Here is a 22,553-nt window from a genome sequence, read left to right as displayed (position 1 = left end):
GCTGTCTGCCGCTTTCTTGGCCCTAACGCCCGCCGCTTTATTCTACCTCTTGGGTTCTGAGGCTTTTTAAGACCACAGCCTCAGTCCAGGAGCTGTTGAGCGCTGAGAGCTGTGTTTAAGGATAGAGTCTGGGTCTTACTCATCTCGTTGAAAAATCGAGAGACTTTCTTCAGAGCAGCAAGCATACCGCTGCAAAATGGTAACCAAGCTGAGCTTGAATGGAAATCTTTTCGATTTATAGCTATCGAAAGGGCCTGAGCTTTGTTCTTTCGGTTTGTCGGCTACAGTCTACAAAAATGGCTAAGGGCCGCGGGAACTTTGAGTGACTTGTCCCTTTAGCTCTTCCTAATAGACTTTTGTGTGATGTGTAGTATTTCACACAAACGGTATCCGACGTGGAATCCAGGTAAAATTCTTGTGAATTACGAGGATGAAAGAAGATGTAATTTACATGGTATAATTTATGTAAAAGGCTTAGTGCGCCTGTAATTTAACAATTGTTCAATAAATAACATTAGGAAGATATATGTTTTTCAGTACTTTGAGGTGAAAAAGGCTTGAAAATGTTTGGTCTTGCCTGGTTTCCTTCAATCCTTCATACAATGTTACGAAGAAAGGACGCGAAGCAATTACATGGAGTATACGAAAGCGATGAGTGGAATTTGAGGATGATAATCAGTCATACATACTAAGATACTTATACTCTCAATGTCTTGATTCTATCAAAGACATTTAGATTTTAAAAGAACTTGTTTCCATACATGCAGAGTGTTTCATGCCTTAATTCTCAACCCGATTTTCACCGTGGTTCTCAACCTGTATCCCAGACTCTTCTCACATGTGCAGGGTTTTTGTTCAACTGAGAATTACATATTGTAGCACCATCTGTGAGAGTGAACTTTGAGCTCAGCAGGCCATGTCATGAACTGTTAAATGAGAGCACAACTATGTTGAGAGGTAAAAATATCCACAGTTAGTGAAGTCATGCTTGGGTGCAAATGAGCAAAACTAGAATAAAGGATCCTCCTCAAACAGATCTGGCAGCTGCAGAAGGTGCAACTTAGGTTGCAACTGCAGCTCAGATCTGACCCCTGGTCTGGGAACTCAGGTGCCCTTGTGACAAAAACCAAAAAACTCACCGTCAGGATGCTAGATGGTTATCAACAGACCTTCTACTTGTGTAAGACCCAATGTTTGGAGACATTGCTACAGTACTGCAGTTGCCCTAGAAACATTGCAGACTTTAGTGTTAGTTTGAGGCTTTTTTCTTTTTAAAATGCATTTTTATTGAGATATAATTGACATATAACATTATATTAGCTTTAGGTATACAACATAATGATTTCTGTATACACTGTGAAATGATGACCACAATAAGTGTAGTTGAGTCTTTTCATCAGTTTAGTCAATGCTGTAGTCAAGGACTACTATCAGGGTATTTTTTTTTTTTAAAGGTCAAAGTAATGTTCAGCTAGTAACTCTACTCTGGATTAATATCTACCTGTGGTGGAGTCAGAACTCATAAAACAGATGCTCGGTTCATTTGTCATTTTGGTAAACATCACAGCAATTTTCACCAGTTTCTTCGCAAAACTTCATGCATCAATATGTAGTTGGTTGTACCTGGTGCCACTTACATGTAATGAGAGTGTGACATAGCAATGGATAAGCACCTTGGGTATTTATTTTATGCTGAATGGGTCATAGAATGCTTTGAGATAACTTCTTAAAAGCTGTTTATCAACAAACGGCAGTAGAAATTGCTATTTGGATCTACAGTGCTTGTTCATTTGTAGAAAAACCATTACGACAAATAAACCTGAGAATAATACCAGTTTACTACCACTGGCAAAAAAGAATAACCCTTTATTAATGTAGATACAGAACACTTGTTTGCTCAAATTTTAATACTGCTTTACACATAGTTTGTGAAACAGTTCCTATTCATGTTTATAACCAAAAATTTGAACTGATTACAGGTTTATCTTTCACTTGTCAAACACATAGTTGATAATCTCGAGGGGAAAATACATCAAAGGCATATATACAATTATAGAACTTCTTATTATACATGTCTCATGGATGATACATTTATTTATTACTTTTTACATATTCTAGAAGACATTCAAATGAAGATAAATAGATTCAAACTGGTTGATAAAAGTTCTCCTGGTTGAGGTCCTTCATTTTTATTTTTTTGTGATAAGAAAATCCAAAATTATTAATGTTGAATTTCTCATCATACATTCATCTAAAAACACAGTAAAAAAAAAACTTGTAAAGATTGTAGATCGGTTAATTTAGGTGTTCTGTAGTGGCTTATTATCTAATTAAATTACTGCTGGGGATATCTGCTGGAGAAGGAAAATAAAATCCGGAGAAAATTCTCCCAGTGATTTATATCTGATAAAGAAATAAAAACAAAAAGAAGAAAATAGCTGCAAAGCCACAAGATGCTATTTCTGGCCTAGTCTGTTATGTCCTGATGAATATCTTGAAGTGTTTTATTTTTCATAAAGGTAAAAATCTGAAAAGAAAGACACATTGTGTATGTTTTTTCCCAAAATATAGATTTTACAAAAATATATACATATAATATATAGAAGCTGAAATTATGCAAAACCAATGAACAGAACACCACAGTAGAGTACGTGGGTGCAGCATAGAGATTATAAAATGTACCCACAGCAGTTCAGGGGCTTTCCCCTCCCTTGACCTGTTTCATGATTTTATAATCACACCTAAGTATCATCAAGCATGAAATAAAGGCACTACTAACATCAGGTAGTGCAAAGAGCTCAGATAGTTCTTTTAAGAATAAAATACTTTAAATGAGTAGATGAAAATGCAAAATGGCACATTTTTTTCAACTCATTCCAGTGTTGAAGCTTAACCAAAACATCTAAATATACAAATGCAGCCTGGAAATATTTAGTGCAAATATGAAAAGTAACGGCATAATTTAAAGTTACTTAAATAAGGTATTGTAAGGGTAGGAATTGTTCTATGAGGTTTCCCTAGGGACAATAAATGTAATGGCATCCGGTGCAATGTCTGGTTAATACTTTTAAAAATCAGGAAGACAAAATTAGAGGTGAAAACTCACCTAACTATTTATTATTCTAACTTAAAAACTTAGAGGTGGAGACTAAAAGGGCGATTTGTTGACGAGCAAAATATTTTCTTAGATTTGTTGGTGGGGGTAAAAAATAAACATGAGTTCTCCTGAAGTCCGCACACGTGATGCTGGTGGTCACTGCCTCAATGCCAGCGCATCTGAGAAAGCCCAGTTCTTGATGGGAGGCTTCATCAGAAGGTCTCGTCATCATTGCAGTTGGTTGCCCAGTGCCCGAACATCTCACAGATTTCACAGTAGGGGCGTTCCTCGCTCCGACTGCCGTGGTGTGTGGAATGGGGGGGGTCCTCAGACATCTGTGCCTGGGTGGGACAATCCTCTGTGTCATGGAGGTCAAAGCAGTCACATATGTCACAGAAGAGGCGAGGTTTCTTCTTGGACTGTTTCTCCTGATCATCGCTACAATTGTTAGCGTGGGTAAGCAGAAACACATCTCCATCAGAAGAAATTCAAGAGACAAGTATCACTTGTAATGAATATAAAATAAACAAGAATTATGGGCAAGTCTGGGAGCCTCGAATGTAAGGACTATGGGTCCACATTTAAAATTTGCCTTTTTAGGGCCGTGCCTGTGGCACATGGAGGTTCCCAAGCTAGGGGTCAAATCAGACCTACAGTACTACAGCTGCCAGCCTACACCACAGCCACAGCAACTCGGGATCCAAGTCTCGCCTGTGACCTGCACCACAGCTCACAGCAACGCCAGATCCCCGACCCACTGAGTGAAGTCAGGGACTGAACCCGCATCCTCATGGAAACTAGTGGGATTTATTTCTGCTAAGCCACAACAGGAACTCCTTCACATTTAAAGTTTTCACATCAAACGATTTCCACTCTCTTGCCAGATCTATGGAAACTGATTTATGGCCAAGTAACCACAAAGCAATTCACCAGAGTATCTAGCTTTAAAAACACATTTACTTAGATGGAACTAAGGTTCCCAGCAGCATTGTGTAACACGAGATACCTGTCGTAACTGTTCAGGTCGTCGCCGTTCCCATTCAGAGCTGCTTCCGACATCATCTCCACCTTCATCTTGAGGTCCTGATTCTTCCTCTGAAGGTCCACTATTACTGAATTTAGGAAATCGATCTGATTTGGGGGGGGGGGACAAAACAGATGTGTAAAAGGACTGAAACATGTTCGCGAGAGCATCAAGAAGTCAGGGGTACACTCTCAGGTTTTGGTTGCAGAGTGTGCTAGATGCCACAGAGGGGCTGACAGTGTCCGTGGCAGAGCCCTTGTTTTATATATGTTTATACACACACACAGTTTTACAAAAAGCATAACCAGTTTTCGTGTTCCATCAAACTGCAGAACCAATTCGGGACTTTTATGTTCTGTAGATCTAAAAAAGCTTATAGAAATTCCACCACCTGACACTTACTTCCTAGTCACGGTAGGAGGGTAACTGTGTCTTCAGAGGAAAATGAAGGAGTTGTAAAGAGAAGCTTAAGGCGCCTTCCACCCAAGCGGACACTTGCGCATGCCAAGGGGGCAGCACACAGGGGACCTGGGCCGAGACTCAGGACAGTGGGGTAACGACATGACTGACAGGAGGAAATGCTCTTGTCTGAACGTTTTCTTTCAAAGCAATGGCACGTTAATTTAAAAATAGTAAGTTTCTTCCCTCTTTTACAGGCCATATCAAGGTCTCATTTCTCTAAATGTCCACTGAAAAAAATCCCACTTTACACTATTAATACATGTGTGTGTGTTTAAACCCATACAAACATACTTCACTTTTAAAAGAAATATTTGGCCTTTTTCTCCCACTGGGGTGGTTATGAAACAAAGCTAGCAATCTCCAGCTTTGTGATTCTCTGCAGACTATCCCTTCCAACACTGGAAGGCAGACCCACTGAATCTCACGTCTCAAACCACATTTTCTAAGACTTTATTCTTAGAAGCTACATATCAGGAGGGGAAAAAAGCCACAAAATGGATGTGAGTACAGGGGGACATACACATGCATGCACATGTACACACACACACACACACACACACACACACACACACACGCTCACAAATTAGGAAACATGAAACAAACCATTTGCTGATTGGAAGAAAAGTGTTGGCAGTGGCAGACGAAACAAACGGAAGCAGAAAGGAACGGGGAAAGAGAAAACATTGTTAATTAAGTTTGTGCTCATTAGACATATAAACTAAGCAGACAGTGCTATACAGGCTAAGATAGGGTGTTTGCTAAGTCCTTACATGCCTTTTAAATGAGATGTAACTAAAATCACAAACTCACTGAGGTTTTCTTTTTCTTTTTGTCTTTTTGCCTTTTCTAGGGCCGCTCCTGTGGCATATGGAGGTTCCCAGGCTAGGGGTTAATCGGAGCAGTAGCCACCGGCCTACTCCAGAGCCACAGCAACGCGGGATCCAAGCTTCGTCTGCAACCTACACCACAGCTCACGGCAACGCCAGATCCTCACCCCACTGAGCAAGGGCAGGGATCGAACCCACAACCTCATGGTTCCTAGTTGGATTTGTTAACCCCTGCGCCACGATGGGAACTCCGAGGTTTTCTTTTATTTAAAAGTGATAGATGGGTTTTGTACCTTTGAATTTTGAACAGGATAAATATGTCCAAAATATATTATTAAAATTGAAGGAAGAAACAGTAGATATTTGTTGCTTATGGGCTATACATTTCCAAAAACAGAATAGTTTGCCCCTATATAATCCCATTTTTACTTTTTATGTTTTTGGCTGCAACTGCATACAGAAGTTCCTGGGCCAGGGAGGGATCAAACCTGAGCCATAGCAGCAACCAGGGGCACAGCATGCTGGATCCTTAACCCAATGAGCCACCAGGGAACTCCAGTATAATCCTATTTCTTAAACTAAGGCTATTTTGATAATTTTGGGTTTAGAAAACAGTTTTCTTTCCTTTTCTTTTTTGCTTCTTTTAGGGCCACACTATTGGCATATGGAAGTTCCCAGGCTAGGGGTCGAATTGGAGCTGCAGCTACCGGCCTACACCACAGCCACAGCGACGTCAGATTCCAGCCACGTCTGTGACCTACACCACAGCTCACGGCAACGCTGGATCTTTAACCCACTGCGAGAGGCCAGGGATCGAACCCACATCCTTATGGATACTAGTCAGATTCGTTTCCACTGCACCACAACAGGAAGTCCTAGAAAACAGTTTTCAAGAACCCTGACTTTTCTTTTTAGGGTAAAGATGAGCAAAGAAGCTTCTGACAGAGGAATTCTACTTCCAGGAATTTATCCTGAAGATATATTAGTATATCTGTAAAATGATAGGTGTTCAAGGTAGTTCATTACAGCATTGTTTATAATACACCTTAAAGATCAGAAACATCCCAAATGTCATGTCAACCAATAGGGAGCTGAGTAAATTATGGAATAGGCATATAATGGAATACAGTACAACTATTAAAAAGATAAGTGCAGCTCAGTTTAAGTAATATGCCATTTGTGTAAAAAAGGGGGGTAGACTGTATTCATTTTGGCTTGTATATACATTTTTTGAAAAATCTCTGAAAATATACATAAATATATATTTTTGGCTGCCCCTCAGCAATGAAAGTTCCCTGAAAATATACACAAATATATATTTTTGGCTGCTCCGCAGCATATGAAAGTTCCCTGGCCAAGGATCAAACCTGAGCCACAGCAGCAACCTGAGCCACTGAAGTGATAATGTTGGATCCTTAACCTGCTGAGCCATGAAGGAACTCCCAAAAGTCCCTGAAAATAAATTTTTTTAAGACACTAATAACACTGATCACCTGTTTAAGGGGTTAAGAACTGAGCAGAAGAGAGATGGTATTTGGAGGGGGATTTTTAAAAACTGTATATATATTTAATACTGTTTAATGTTTAGACCATATGAATATATTACCTATGTAAGAGATTAAATGATTTTTTATTTTTAAATTTTTTCACTTTTATTTTTTTAGGGCCAGAGGTGCACATTGAAGTTCCCAGGCTAGGGGTCAAATCAGAGCTACAGCTGCTGGTCTACACCACAGCCACAGCAACACAGGATCTGAGCCACATCTACAACCTACACCACAGGTCATGGCAGTGCTGGATCCTTAACCCACTGAGCAAGGCCAGAGATCAAACCTGCATCCTCAGGGATACTAGTTGGGTTTGTCTCCTCTGAGCCACAACAGGAACTCCTAAATGTTTTTTTAAAACATCAAGTAAGCAAAGCAAAAGGAAGGAATATTACCTGACTCTCCTGGGCTCTTTCATCCTCTTCTGCCTGAGTATCAGTATTACCTTATATTAAAAAAAAAAAAAAAAATGGAGGGGAGATTTTTTTAAAATTGTAATCTTTTTCCCTTTTATTGCAATGAAAGGGCCAGTGTTAGAAACCCATTCTCATGTGGAATTCTCAAGGTGCCTCTGTGAGAACACATTCAGTTCCTGTCCTATATCTGGACCACTGAGACATGGACACAGGCCCGACCCCTTCACATTTCCTCTCTCCAGGGTTGGCCCTCTGCTGGGTAGGGACGCCTGCCACATCCATCTGAATGGAAAGAGGTGAGCTCCCATTTTCTCCTCCCCTGCTGCGTATTTTCAGAACCCATAGTTGATCTGGGATGGCAGCTGCCACCTACCATCTGATATAAATTTCTACCAACTTTCAAGACCACAGGGGTGTCCAGTGTGGGGACAGGCAGGCATGCCCCGGCATGGGGCCTCATCTGAGGACAGAGAGTCCAGGGCCACACATGGGCTACCTTCCAAGGGTACCTCTACTGGGAAGGGCTCCTCTGCAGGAAAGACGCGCCACTCGGTTGTGGTTTTACCTGAGGAGCTGCTGAGCTGCCTCTTGTTTTCTTTGAGTTGAAGCTCCAAGTTCTTTACCTTGAGCTCAAGCTTCACCTTATCAGACTCTAGAGACTGAACAACTGAATGCAAGGACTTGGCAGAGGCGTTCTCTCCCCTGAGCACCGTGACCTGAAACACATGGGTTGGCTTAGGGCTCGGGGTGGGGGGAGGGCAGGAGACCCAGGGGTGGCACCAACAGTCCCCTGACATGGTACCCTACCTCATTTCTCAGTTTTTCCAGCTCTGCATCCTTTTCTGTGAGTAAGGCACTAGTAATACTGATGGATTTCTGCAAGGAAGCTTTTTCTTCATCTGCGTCTTTTATTAACTTGGATTCTCTAGAAGACCAAAGAGTTAAAAATTCCAGAAATCAACTGAGAGCATGCTCAGTGTACAAGTGTCCAAGAACAGACACGCAATTGACTTTAGCAAATATAAAGGGAAAAAGTACCACAGGGAAGTTTTAGAGGGGGTTAAGGCTATTATGCTTGCAAAATTTTACTTGAAGTTTACTTACTGTGAGGGGAGAAAAAGTTTACCTATGCATAGACATGCCAGAATCTGCATATCATTGTATCCATTTGAATTTAAAGAAACAAGTTAATAACTTTGGAAGACTGTAGAATTAAACAAAACAAGACTGTTGTACCCACAAAGAATTACTTAAAAAAGCTAACCCCCCAAGATGAATTCTGTTACTTCTTGAATAAATTATTACCAAGCAATAACAACAATTAAAATACACACATGCAAAGCAATTATACAGATGTCATGCAGAGCAGTTTTATGCTGGAAGTATCAATTGGTTCTCACTAATTTCAGTAACTCTGAGCAAGTTCCAAGAATGTGTTTTGGAGATCTTATGGGCCAAAACAGTAGCAGAGATTATTACTACTATTCAAACTGAAGGAGTATTACTTTTTGTCCATTGACATTGAGTTGCTCATGGAAAGTAAAGGTAATTACATAAAGGCTAGAACAGCAACATGAAAATGGATTTTCAGCTGTAGAATGGAAACAAGGGGGCATCTGGAGGGGGAAGATCAGTGCACATGACTTACGTTCTTGGGGCTAACCCAGCATATGGTTATCAGCGGAGGGAGACATTTATTTTGGTGTCAAGGGAGTGGAAAAAGAAAGGGAAAGATGAAGGAAGACAGGGAAGGAGGGCAAGACACAAAAGAGACAACCCGAAGGGCAGGATACTCTGCATTCAACAGTGTGTGCATGTATTTACATTCTCCTGACGACAATTCCAAAGTCCCAAGGTCGTCAGAGCCAAGGAAAGACTGAGGAACTGTCACAGATCGGAGGATACTAAGGGGATGCGAAAACTACATGCAATGTAGTCTGTCCTCAACTGGATCCCAGGAGAGAAAAAAAAAAAAAAAGACATTAAAAAACCTGGGGAAATTTGAACAATATCTAGAAGCTGGCCAAGAGTCTTGGACCAGCACTACCCTCTCAGTGCAGATAAAGGACCCAGGCTATAAGATGTGCACGTGAGGGGGAGGCTGGGGGAAGGGAATTCAGGAACTCTGTACCATCTCCTTTCCAACTCTTCTGGAAACCTCCAGTTTTAAAATAAATTTTAAAAAATTACATGCAATGCGAAACAAGATGAAAAGTAACTTGTATCACAGAAATATTCTGGGAGAACAAAACTGGAGAGAAAGTCCCTAACTAACCTCAGGCTGTACCACCGAGGAGGCCCTACATTTATGTAGGTAATCGTCAGGGAGTCACGGTTTAAACCACAACAAACCCAATGACTCCTGGTTCTCTTAGAAGCAGAAGGGTAATGCGGAGCATGTAATGGTTCAGTCTGTTTTAGAGTTGGCTGCAGGGATTGGAAACTGAGGCCCAGGATAGAAATGGCAGAATGTATGTCTAGTTAGTGAGACCCAAGATATCCGGCACACGAATTACAGAATTCTCATGGTTTATGGTAAATTGAACTTCTACACAAAGATGAAAATATAAGTGTTGTATTTATCTCATTGTGTGGCTGACACTTACACCCCAGAATAAGTAGTAAGAAAAGAATCTGATACTTAACAGAAATTTCTTGAATTCAACACCCAAGCATTCTATATATACTTGGTGCTGTTAAATTACTAACTGAATAACACCTTGCTGGGGAGTAGGCTCTCATTTAAGTTAAAACAAAGGTTTTAATGAAAGGAATGTATAGGAATTTTTTTTTTCACCTGGAAAGCAGATACATCATTTTATCCAAAGATTCAATAAATCTTGGGCTCCTTAAGGTTCTATTAAATTTATTTGGTAGTTCATTCTATGGTACAGCCTATTTCAAGAGGTTTACTTGTAAATCCAACTCAAATTTGGAAAATGTGATTTTAAATGTTTTCACTGAAAAAGGCCATGATTTTAGAGGTCACAGATTTAGTCTTCTGTAACTGGGACTCTAGTTAGTCAAGATCTCGCAGCTTCTGTGCATTAGGGAGGGATGAGGACGCCATCTGCTGGCAGAAGGAAAAAGGCACAGGCCATCTTTGCTCCCTGTCCCACACATATATCTATGTGAGGCTACTTTCTAAGAAGATGGCAAGCAGAGGTTTCTTGCACCAGTTTTCAAAAGATGTGTGGTTAAGAAAGGGGTCTTTGAGTTCCCTGGTGGCTCATCAGGTTAAGGATATGTCACTGGCACTGCTGTGGCTCAGGTTGCTACTGTGGTGCAGGTTTGATCCCTGACCTGGGAACTTCTGCATGCCATGCGAGGGGCAGAGAGAAAAAAAAAAAAAAGAGAAATCATCTGACTGTGATTTATATGCCAAATGATAGGACAAATAGACCTTGACAGGTCACCTTTGTGACAGATCCTCACTGCCAGCATCTTAAGGTGATTTCTAAGCCCAAACACCTCTGTGCAAACCAAGAGGGGCTAAATTAACAATTTATGCCAACATTACTGACACATGAGTCACATATGACAGGAGGGCGAGGGTTACATTTAAGCCATGCTGGCTGGAAAGACTGGACATTACTAAAAATATCAAGAAGGGAAGATAAATGTAACATGAAAGAAGGGCTACAGGGGCCAGAAATCTTTCCCCGAAGGGAATTTGTTACCCAGATTCTTTCCTTACTATTTACATAAGAAATAAATTCCAGTAATGAAGCAAATACCTTAAAGTGTTACTGGGCAAGCTTTAAAAATGCAAGATAACAAGAACCAAATATTAGGAACATGAAGAGAAATGCAAATACAGTAAGGAGAACTAAATTTGCACCGAAGTTCTGTGCTGTAGATATAGAAAAGATGTTTGTGTGTGTGTGTGTGTGTGTGTGTGTGTGTGTGAGTATACTGCTGAGAATATTTTACAAAACAAAAGCAAGACACAGAGGGACAAAGGCAGCCAAAAATATATATATACAACAATTTGGTTTACTAAAAATATATGAAATTTATTTATTATAACGTGGATAGACTTTCTTTAGTCTTACCATTAAAGACACACAGATATAGCAAAGGAAGCAAGTTAGGAAAGGGAAAAGAGAGGGGTGAAATGAGCATTGGTAAGCAGCGCAAGCTCGGAGACAGTCAGACAGTCAGCAACCCACAGTGAGCTTCAGGAGCTGGGGTAGCGGCGACCTCTTCAGAATTGGCAGATGGTGCCCAGCCAGCTTTCATTCCTGATACAAACCCTGCGTTGACACTAACACAATTAACTCTGACCCTACAGGTCCACAGCTAAGATTTGGGCTCTGGAGTCCCTTCTTTGTCATCAAAAAGCCTGGAGAAGGGAGGGAAGCCAAACAGGTTCCCAATCTTTTTCAGCCAGAGGAAGACACTTCTCTATATTCATTAATTAGAGCAATTCAAGGTTGGCTCTGTTTTATCTACTAGGCATCTCAGAACCTGTTTTGAAAGTGTTTTGCCTAACTTGGGGACTGGTTTTCCAAAGAAATGATTACAGTTTTAAACTAAGAGAATTTTTAAAAACTACTACTACATGTTGCTTGCAATTCAATGTTAAGACAGCCAAAAACCACACCAAATACAAGAAGGTAATGCTAGTTTCTTAATGATTATTTTCACCCTCCATCAAGGGTAAGCACTGCACTTCAACATGATAAACAATATAGTCTGTATGAAGCAATTATATACTTTCTTGACTATGTAGGTTCAATTATCACCTCCAAATTAAACTGTTGGCAAAGATCTCAGTTCTGGCATGAACAACTACAATGAAAATATCTTTGTGGTTTAAATACTTTCCAGACTTTTACATTAAGAAAGTATCGAATTCTTTTTATTACTCTATGCTTACTTATTACACACCCAGACCTACATATGAATCCTTTACCAAACTGATTTTCAGAAGGCACTTAAGTCCCCCAAATAGTAGCTAAAATATTACTTGAATTCGGATTTCTGAAACAGACATGACTTTCCATGAGGGTTAATTAACAATCTGACCAAAGAAAAAGTTCTAAATATAAAAAACTAAGTTTAAAATTTTTTCACTCCCAGAAAAATTAATCATCTTTATTTGCACTTACTGGCTAAAAGAGTGGTTTTCAAGAGACATTCTCCTAAACATATCCAGAACATTTAATGGGAGCAGGATGAAGTAAGAAGACAGGAATGGGCAAGTACCCAAATTGGTTCTATCTTTTTAAGAAAAATTCACATACATGTATGTTCACATTTTAAAAGGCATAAAATTTAGTCAAAGTCACATATTAGGGTCTAGTAAAGCATGGCATATTTCTTTTAAAAAGTAAAAATAAATCTGTAACAAATAAATGTACAATGAGAAAAGATCCCACTTAAAAATCTGAAGACCTGTAGCTTACGCCTGCATTTGAGTTCTTGGCCAAGCTGCTTAATTATGGGGGCTTTAGTTTCATCATTTTATTTTATTTTTCTTTGCTTTTTAGGACTGCACCTGCATATGGACGTTCCCAAGCTTAGGGGTCAAATTGGAGCTGCAACTGCAGGCCTACACCACAGCCACAGCAACATGGAATCCAAGCCGTGTCTTCGAATTCCACCACAGCTCACAGCAATGCCGGATCCCCGACCCACTGAATGAGGCCAGGGATGGAACCTGCATCCTCACAGATACTAATCAGATTATTTCCGCTGTTCCACAACGGAAACTCCCTAGTTCCATCATTTTAAAATGCAAGCCCCACTATACATTTCACTGGGTTATTTTGAGATGCCAATAAAACTGTGAATTAAGAAGTGCCACATAAATGTAAAGAGATTTACATTCAGCACTCACACCAATCCGTTTTTATATGTGCACTTGCCAGAATGCCTCAGGAATAAGTGCTATTGGTGTTTTCACATACCCTTGATAACGGCACACAGGGGGTTCTTTTTAAAGAAATAAAGCCTTATTTATGTAAAAGATCCCAAGGCCCACAGAGGCAGAGCTGTGTGTTCACCCAGGCACCTGGTGAAGGGATGGCAGACCAGTCACCACAGCTCATGGGCGCTTGGTGAACACCTGGCTGGACCAGAGGTGTGGCAGTGATGAAATACCCATGCATTCTGATACGAAACTTTAAAAAAGAATGGGTCTAAGGATGTCTTTAAAAAAGAAAGGGGGCAGACACCTCTGGGCTGAGGCTTAATTTCCTGTGGAATGTAGCTTACGGAACACAGGTATCTCTGTGGCTAAATAAAGTCCCTCAGTTCTGAAGTAACTGTCATGCTGCCAGGAGGAGACACTGTGTGTAAAACAGATACATCAGTTTAAGGGGCACTTCCTCTGTCCTGACAACTAAGAATAAAATGCTCTGTAAGAGCATGAAGAATTCTTTTTTTGTCTTTTTCACTGCACCAGAGGCATGTGGAAGTTCTCAGGCCACGGAATGAGCCCACGCCATGGTGGCGACCTACACCACAGCTGCAGCAACTCTGGGTCCTTAAACCACCATACCACAAGGGAACTTCCAGGAATTCTTGGTTTTCCATTTTACTTTATTTTTTTTTAAACAGAAGAATTCTTGATTATACTATTCCTCAAGATTGGGGGGGCGGTTGTTTTATTTATTTATTTATTTTTTTGCTTTTTAGGGTCACATGTGTGGCATGTGGAAGTTCCCAGGCCAGGGGTCCAATCAGAGGTGCAGCTGCCAGGCTACACTACAGCCACAGCAACACGGGATCCAAGCTGCATCTGCAAGCTATGCCACAGCTCACAGCAATGCCGGATCCTTGCCCCACTGAGAGAGGCCGGGGATCGAACCCACATCTTCACGGATACAAGTCAGGCTCGTTACTGCTGAGCCACAATGGGAACTCCAAGTTTGTTTTATTTTTGTATTTAGTAAGATAAAAAAACAGGTCACTGTTGCAATGTGCTGTACAGGCAGTGGTTCTTAGCAACAGCACACACTAGACCTGCTTGGCATACAGGGTAAAGCACAGAATTTCTCTCGGCACAAACTGTTTTAAAAGAGTGGACAGAGACCATCAGAAAGGATAAGCATCAGACCTCTAAATGATTATTCCTGGGGGCCCGTTTATCCTTACTCAAAAGTACTGGAAGCTTCCATTTGAATAGCATTTGATTATCATGAAAGAGTAACAAATAACAAAGCTCTCTCTCTCTTTTTTGAAAGAAAATAAATGTTTTTAAAGAAATATTTTAAAATAATGTTTTTGAGGAAACATTTTAAATGTTGTTTCCTATTATTATTGAAAAATTAAAAATTTTTATAACTGAAATTAGTTTTTATATGTAGATCAATTTACTCTAGGTAAAATAATAGTATTTTTAGTTACTGAAACTAGGAGGCAACAGCAGCAGAACAGGAGACACTCTGACTTTAGAATATTTCAGGATAAACACAACTGAATATGGCTTAAAACTAGTCCTTGTTTTAGTAATTAATACCGCAATTTTTGCAAACGGATTTTTCATAATTTTTTCCATTCAGAATACTAAACTATTACAATGTAATTTTCTGAATATAAGAAGGTCATATGTTTTCTACTGTATACATAATGTTCTAACATTTTCCTTAATAAACACACACCACATACACCCAAAACAATAGACACAAAAAGAAAGCCTACCTCTTTTTCATTTCTAACAACTGATTATTGAGCACAGATCTCTCTTCTTCCAGCTGGAAAAAAAAAACACACAAAAAAAAGTTCAGTTCATAACAAGTCCACAGAGAGGCCAATTTCTCATTCCACAGGTCACGTTCCCACACTGCAGGACAGCGGAAGCAGTTGGCTTTCCCCAGAGGCAATGGGAAACGAGCACATGTACATCACAGTATATATGGTTTTTTTCCGTTTTTTGTTGTTGTTGTTGTTTTTAGGGCCGCACCCAAAGCATATGGAGGTTTCCAGGCTAGGGGTCCAATTGGAGCTGTAGCTGCCGGCCTACGCTACAGCCATACAGGATCCAAGCCGCATCTTCGATCTATACCACAGCTCACAGTAACGCCAGATCCTTAAACCACTGAGCGAGGTCAGGGCTTGAACCTGAGTCCTCGTGGATGCTAGTTAGCTCTGTTAACCACTGAGCCACGACGGGAACTCCCCAGTTCTTAATTTACAGATCATTTATGACCTGAATGACTCCCCTTTCTCTGGGACCTGAGAGTTATAGTATTAAGTAATACGATGTACATGCCATATCTTAGACATTCAATAAATATTTCCTTCATTTGTTAAATGAATGAGTGAGTGAAAGCTTCACTACTAACATTCTGGTTCCTTTACTGAAACAAGAGAAGTCAAATGTGTTCCTGGCCCTACACCTAACTTGTGTAGGGCCAGGAATAGGTGATTTATTCTACATGGGCCTCATCTTATGCCTATTATATTCCAGGCATTTCTTTCTCACCTATAAAATAGGAAAGTTACAAAAAGAATTCCAGTGGCCCTTTAGTTCTAAAATTTCATTTTTCTGGGAAGCTAGTCATCTTGTGAGGAAAAGCTCACCTCTACCCCCAATCTGCATCACACAGAGTTCACCCAATTACAGTACCACTGTTTCTGTTTTGCTTTTTTTTTGGCCATGCCTATGGCACGGGGAATTCCCAGGCCAGGGATCAAACCCTTGCCACAGCAATAACCAGAGCCACAGCAATGACAATGCTGGATCCTTAATCTACTGAGTCATAAGGGAACTCCAATACAGCACCAATTTTAACTCACACTGTTAATACAACAAAGAGGTAAAAAAACCCTCTGTTTTTGTTTTTTAAATCAAAGGATAACACCAAAGAGTATGTAATGGTTTCCAATCATTTGGGAGTGGCCCAGGATTTAAGCCACTAGCCACTAGAAGTAGTCATGGTCTTATTTCTGACTATGTGTCAAGTATGTACATGCTACATTTGAAAAGTTCTTACATGCTAACGTGTGTGTTTTGAATATAAAGTCACCAAGAAATCTATAGAGGTTAACGTACAGTTTTTTCCACTGCAGATTCTCCTTTCCTAGTTCATTAAAATATGTGCTTTTGCTGCATGAGTAATTCATAGAAACATTTAGAAACTTTTAAAGAGTAAAAAGGAAGGGAAAAGAGTGGGAGGAAAACTTTAAAAAGTGAAATGAGAGAGAGAACATCTGGAGAGTGGGATGTGGAGATGACAGGGGCCCTCATTTTTTTTTTCCTTTGTGGCCTTTTATATAGTTTATATTTATTTTTTAAACAAGGAAATTGTTTTACTTTTATAGTTAAAAAATTAAAAGAAAAAATCAACAAACTTTAGGAAATGAATCCAATGAAAATATAAATGGATGAATGACATGGCAGATAGTTCACAACAGAGGAAAATAAAAATAATAAATACTTGAAAAAAATCATTCCACACTGCAAAGAACAAGTATGCAAAGATTTTCACTGTTTCTTGAGGGATATACTGTGCCTGAATTTCCATGGAACAGAAGTTTAGGATACTTATCGTACTGACTCTTACAGGAAATGATGTTTTTTTCTTCTGCTCCTGGATCCAATCTAGGATAACACATTTTATTTAGTAGTCATGGTTCTTTAGTCTAAATACTTCCTTATTCTTTCCTTGTCTTTTGTGACCTTGACAGTTTTGAAGAGCACACACATAGGTAGAATGTCCATTAATTTGAATTCATTTGGTATTTCCACGAGTAGAATCAGATTGTACACTTTTTGGCAGAAACACCACAGAAGTGATCTCATGTCCCTCTCAATAAATGATATTAAGAGGTACGCAATTGTTGGAGTTCCCATCAAGGCGCAGTGGAAACGAATCTGACTAGGAACCAAGAGGTTGCAGGTGCAATCTCTGGCCTTGCTCAGCGGGTTAAGGATCTGGCATTGCTGTGGCTGTGGCATAGGCTGGTGGCTACAGCTCCGATTAGACCCCTAGCCTGGCAACCTCCACATGCCTCAGATGTGGCCCTAAAAAAAAAAAAAAAAAAAAAAAAAAAAGAAAAAAAAAAAAAAAAAAAAAAAAAAAAGAGGTACATAATGTTGATTTTTGTGAGGGTAACTTTGATCACTTAGTTAAGAAAGCATCTTCCATGAGTATCCACTGTAAAAATATTACTATTTAGCGAAGAGATACTTTGAAATTATATAAATAGCCTGTTCTTCCATAAAATTTCACTCATTGGTTTTAACACCAATTGATGATTCTTGCCTAAATAAATTATTACCACATAGTTACCAGTGATTTCTAATCCCATCACGTCACCTATTAGTTGGTTTTTGCTTTCATTTAAAAAAAGTTATTACAGTTGATTTACAATGTTCTGTTGATTTCTGCTAAATGGCAAAGTGACACAGTTACACACGCGCACGTGCGCACACACACACACGCGCGCACACACACACACACACACACATATACATTCTTTGGTCTCTCTCTCTTTTTTTTTTTGTCTTTTTCAGGGTGGCACCCATGGCATATGGAGGTTCCTAGGCTAGGGGTCCAATCGGAGCTACAGCTGCTGGCCTATGCCAGAGCCACAGCAATGCCAGATCCGGGCTGTGTAAACTACACCACATTTTATGGAAACACGGGATCCTCAACACACTGAGCTAGGCCAGGGATTGAACCTGCACCTTCATGATTCCTGGTCGTATTTATTTCTGCTGTGCCATGACAGGAACTCCTCTCATAATATCTTCCATCATGTTCCATCACAGGTGACTCGATACAGTTCCCTGTGCTATACAGGAGGACCTCACTGCTTATATTTCAAATGCTATAGTTTGCATCTACTAATCCCAAACTCCTAGTCCATCCCACTCCCTCCCCGTCCACCTTGGCAACCACAAGTCTGTTCTCCATGTCCGTGAATTTGCTTCTGTTCTGTAGATAGGTTCATTTGTGCCATATTTTAGATTCCACATATAAGTGATATCATACGGTATTTGTCTTTCCAGCTTACTTCACTTAGGATGAGAATCCCTAGTTCCATCCATGTTGCTGCAAATGGCATTATTTTGTTCTTTTTTATGGCTGAGTAGTATAAGGGCTTTCATTTTTCCTTCATTTATTTTTATCTGTTTCCATGATATATTTTTATCATGGTTACTTATTTTATAGACTATAATCCATTACTATCATTATTTCTTTTTGTCTTTTTTTTTTTTTTTCAGGACCACACCCGAGGCATATGGAGATTCCCAGGCTAGGGGTCGAATCGGAGCTGTAGTGCCAGCCTACACCACAACTACAGCAACTTGGGATCTGAACTGCATCTGTGATCTACACCATGCTTATAGCAACGCTGGATCCTTAACCCACTGAGCAAGGCCAGGGTTCAAACCTGAGTCCTCATGGATCCTAGTCGGGTTCATTAACCACTTAGCCACGTGGGAACTCACTATTTCTTTTGATGCTCAAATTATCTCAGATTTGGCTAGTGAAAGCCCCTTCCAACATGGTTCTAATATGTTTTCGACTAAACCCCAGTTTTCTTTAGGCATTTCCTTCCTTTTTTGGTACATGAGATATTCCAAGCCCAACCTGTATTTGTCTTGGACTAGGAACCAGCCATTTCTCTTAGTGAAGAAGAGTATTTACAAGCCAAAATCTAGGTAGTTAGGTGTGCTCATTGATTTTGTAGTGTATTACATCTAAGCCCTATCAGTGGACCTGATAAAAATTTCAAATTTCTGCTCTTCAAAAGACACTGTTAAGAAAATGTAAAGACAGGAGTTCCCATTGCAGCATAGTGGAAACAAATCTGACTAGCATCCATGAGGATGCAGGTTTGTTCCCTGGCCTCGCTCAGTGGGTTAAGGATCCAGTATTGCTGTGAGCTGGGGCGTAAGGTAGGCCGCAGACATGGCTCAGATCTGACATTGCTGTGGCTGTGGTGTAGGCCAGTGGCTACAGCTCTGATTCAACCCCTAGCCTGGGAACCTCCAGATGCCACAGGGGTGGCCCCAAAAAGCAAAAAAAAAAAAGGAAAAGGAAAAAAAGAGAATGCAAACACAGTACACAGACTGAGAAAATACGTACAAAACAATCTGGTAAAGAACTTGTATTCAAAACATATTAAGAACTCTCACAAATCAATGATACACAGATAACAAACGAAACTTCTAAATGGGCAAAAGAGCTAAACAGTCATATGACCAAAGAGATAAAGAAGGCCAATAAGCACATGAAAAGAAGATCAAAATCATTAGTTATCAGGGAAATGCGAATTAAAGCTACACTTGAGAATCCTGTGTTATAATTTCTAGTTTCATTCCATTGTGGTCAGAGAACATACTCTGCAAGATTTAAATCCTTTTAAATTCACGAGACCTATCATATGGTCTACTACGGAGAAAGCTCTGTGCTGTGTGTACTTGAGAAGAATGTCTTCTGCTACTGTTGACTGGAGAGCTCTTAGATTACTGATGGGCCTAGCTGATTTACAGAGTTGTTCAAGTCTTCTATTTCCTTGTTGATCTTCTGTCTAGTTGTTCTACCCATTTCTGAAATAGAGCTGAAATGAAGTCTCCAAATAATATTACTGAATTATCTATTTATTCCTTTAAATCTGTCAGTTTTTGCTTTGTGTGTTTTAGGGCTCCATTATTAGGTGTGTATACACTTGTAATTGTATTTTCTGGATGATCATTTTACCACCATAAAATTTCCTTCTTGGGAGTTCCCATTGTAGCTCAGTGGGTCAAGAATCTGAATAGTACCCATGAGGATGCAGGTTCCCTCCCTGGCCTTGTTCAGTGGGTTAAGGATCTGGTGTTGCCACAAGCTGCAGTGCAGGTCACAGATGCAGCTCAGATCCTGTGTTGCTGTGGCTGTGGTGTAGGCTGGCAGCTGCAGCTCCAATTCAACCCCTAGCTCGGGAACTTCCATATGCCACAGGTGCAGCCCCAAAAAGAAAAAAAAATTTTTTCTTCTCTATTTCTAGTAACAACTTTTGTCTTAAAAGTCTATTTTTCTGATATTAGTATAGCCACTCCAGTTTGCTTTTGATTACTGTTTATAGGGTATACCTTACCTTTTTTTTTGGCCACATCCCTCGGCATGTGGAAGTTCCCAGGCCAAGGATCAAACCCAAGCTGCTGCAGTGACAATGCTGAATCCTTAACCCACTGTGCCACCAGAGAACTCCTATGTGGTATCTCTAGTTCCATCCCTTCACTTTCAATTCATTTGTATCTCTGAATCTAAATTGTCTCTCTTATAGACAACATATAGTTATATCATGTTTTCAAAAATTTCATTCTGCAATTTCTGCCTTCCAATAAGAGTGTTTAACTCATTTACATTTAATGTTATTATGGGTAAGGCTACACATGTTTTCAATTAATAAATTTTACTTTTTAAACAAGTTTGAGGTTCACAGCAAAATCAAACAGAAGGTACAGATATTCCCCATAACTTCCTGTGCCAACACATGTACAACCTCTGCTGCTCTCTACATCCCACGCCAGAGTGGAGCATTTGTTACAACCTCCACCACTATCTACATCTCACACCAGAGTGGTGCAGTATTTGTTACAGCGCCCCCTACCATCAACATCCCAAAGGAGAGTGGTGCATTTGTTACAATCAGTGAACAGGCACTGACACATCACTATCACTTAAAGTCCAAAGTTTACTTTAGGTTCTCTTTTGATGTTGTACCTTCTATCGGTTTTGACAAATGTATAAAAACATGGATCCATCACTGCAGTATTGTACATAACAGTTTCACTGCCCTAAAACCCCTGGTACTCTCCCTAGTCATCATTCCCTCCCCCTTTACCCCTCACAACCACTATATTTTTGTCATGATAGTTTTGCTCTTTCCAGAATGTCATTTTGTTGGAACCACACAGTACGTAGCCTTTTCAAATTGGCTTCTTTCACCTTGTAATGTGCATACGTACTATGCCTCAGTAGATTCCCTGATGTATTTTCATGGCTTGGTTGCTCTTCATTTTGGTGCGGAATAATATCCCATCATCTGGATGTAATTCCGTTGATTTACCCAATCACCTACTGAAGGACATCTTGGTTGCTTCTGAGTTTTTGCAATTGTGAATAAATCTGCTATAAACATCCACACACAGGATTCTGTGGACATAAGTTTTCAATTCACTTGTGTAAATACCAAGGAGCACAACTGCAGGATCATATGGATCGGAATATGTTTAGTTTTGTAAGAAACTGCTGAGCCGTCTTCCAAAGCAGCTGTACCATTTTGCATTATCATCCGCAATGGATGAGAGTTCTTGTTGCTCCACATCTTCATCAGCATTTGATGTTATCAGGGTTTTGAGCCCTGGCCATTCTAATTGGTGTATAATATATATATATATATTTTTTGGTCTTTTTGCTATTTCTTTGGGCCACTTCTGCGGCATATGGAGGTTCCCAGGCTAGGGGTCTAATCGGAGCTGTAGCCACCGGCCTACGCCAGAGCCACAGCAACACGGAATCCGAGCCGAGTCTGCAACCTACACCACAGCTCATGGCAACGCCGGATCATTAACCCACTGAGCAAGGGCAGGGACCGAACCCTCAACCTCATGGTTCCTAGTCAGATTCGTTAACCACTGCGCCACGACGGGAACTCCTAATTGGTGTATAATATTATCTCATTGTTACTTTACAATTCCCTAAGAATCTACAATATTGAGCACCTTTTCATATGCTTGTCATCTACATATCATCTTTTTATAGTTTTTAAAATATTGTTTTTCCATCACGGTCTATTCCAGAAGATTGGATATAGTTCCCTGAACTATAGAGTAGGAACTTGTTTATCCACTCTAAATGTAATAGTTTGCACCTAGTAACTGCAAACTCCCAGTCCGTCCCATTCCCTCCCCTTTCCCCCTTGGCAACCACAAGTCTATTCTCTATGTCGGTGAGTCTGTTTCTATTTTGTAGATAGATTCATTTGTGCCATATTTTAGATTCCACATATAAGTAATATCATAGGGTGTCTGTTTCTCTTTCTGATTTACTTCACTTAGTATAATAACCTCTAGTTGCATCCATGTTGCTGTAAATGGCACTATTTCATTCTTTTTTATACATATATATATAAGTGTGTGTGTGTACATATATATAAAATCGGCCATAAAAAATACATATACACACACACACTCCACATCTTCTTACTCCATTTATCTGTCAGTGGACA

General features: G+C 40.0%; 1 protein-coding gene across 19 annotated transcripts in view; it reads right to left on the bottom strand.

The window, feature by feature from the left end:
* Positions 1,841-22,553, bottom strand: part of CLIP1 (CAP-Gly domain containing linker protein 1) — a 146,226-nt gene continuing 125,513 nt past the window's right edge. For 7 of the 19 annotated variants that reach the window (XM_021072958.1, XM_021072969.1, XM_021072976.1 and 4 more), the window contains 7 exons: positions 15,024-15,076; positions 8,181-8,298; positions 7,939-8,089; positions 7,353-7,402; positions 5,187-5,192; positions 4,104-4,228; positions 1,847-3,535 (listed from right to left, as the gene is read on the bottom strand). In XM_021072958.1, the coding sequence (XP_020928617.1) occupies positions 3,310-3,535; positions 4,104-4,228; positions 5,187-5,192; positions 7,353-7,402; positions 7,939-8,089; positions 8,181-8,298; positions 15,024-15,076 (729 nt within the window). In that variant the 3' untranslated portion in view covers positions 1,847-3,309. Of the gene's footprint in view, positions 3,536-4,103; positions 4,229-5,186; positions 5,193-7,352; positions 7,403-7,938; positions 8,090-8,180; positions 8,299-15,023; positions 15,077-22,553 lie in introns of all 19 variants that reach the window. The other 12 variants (XM_021072961.1, XM_021072964.1, XM_021072967.1 and 9 more) reach the window with 3 other exon arrangements.

This window comes from Sus scrofa, chromosome 14, assembly GCF_000003025.6.
Source record: "Sus scrofa isolate TJ Tabasco breed Duroc chromosome 14, Sscrofa11.1, whole genome shotgun sequence".
In the NCBI taxonomy this organism is placed as follows: Eukaryota; Metazoa; Chordata; class Mammalia; order Artiodactyla; family Suidae; genus Sus; species Sus scrofa.
The sequence above is the reverse complement of the archived record's forward strand: the minus strand, read 5'-3'. Positions and strand labels throughout refer to the sequence as shown.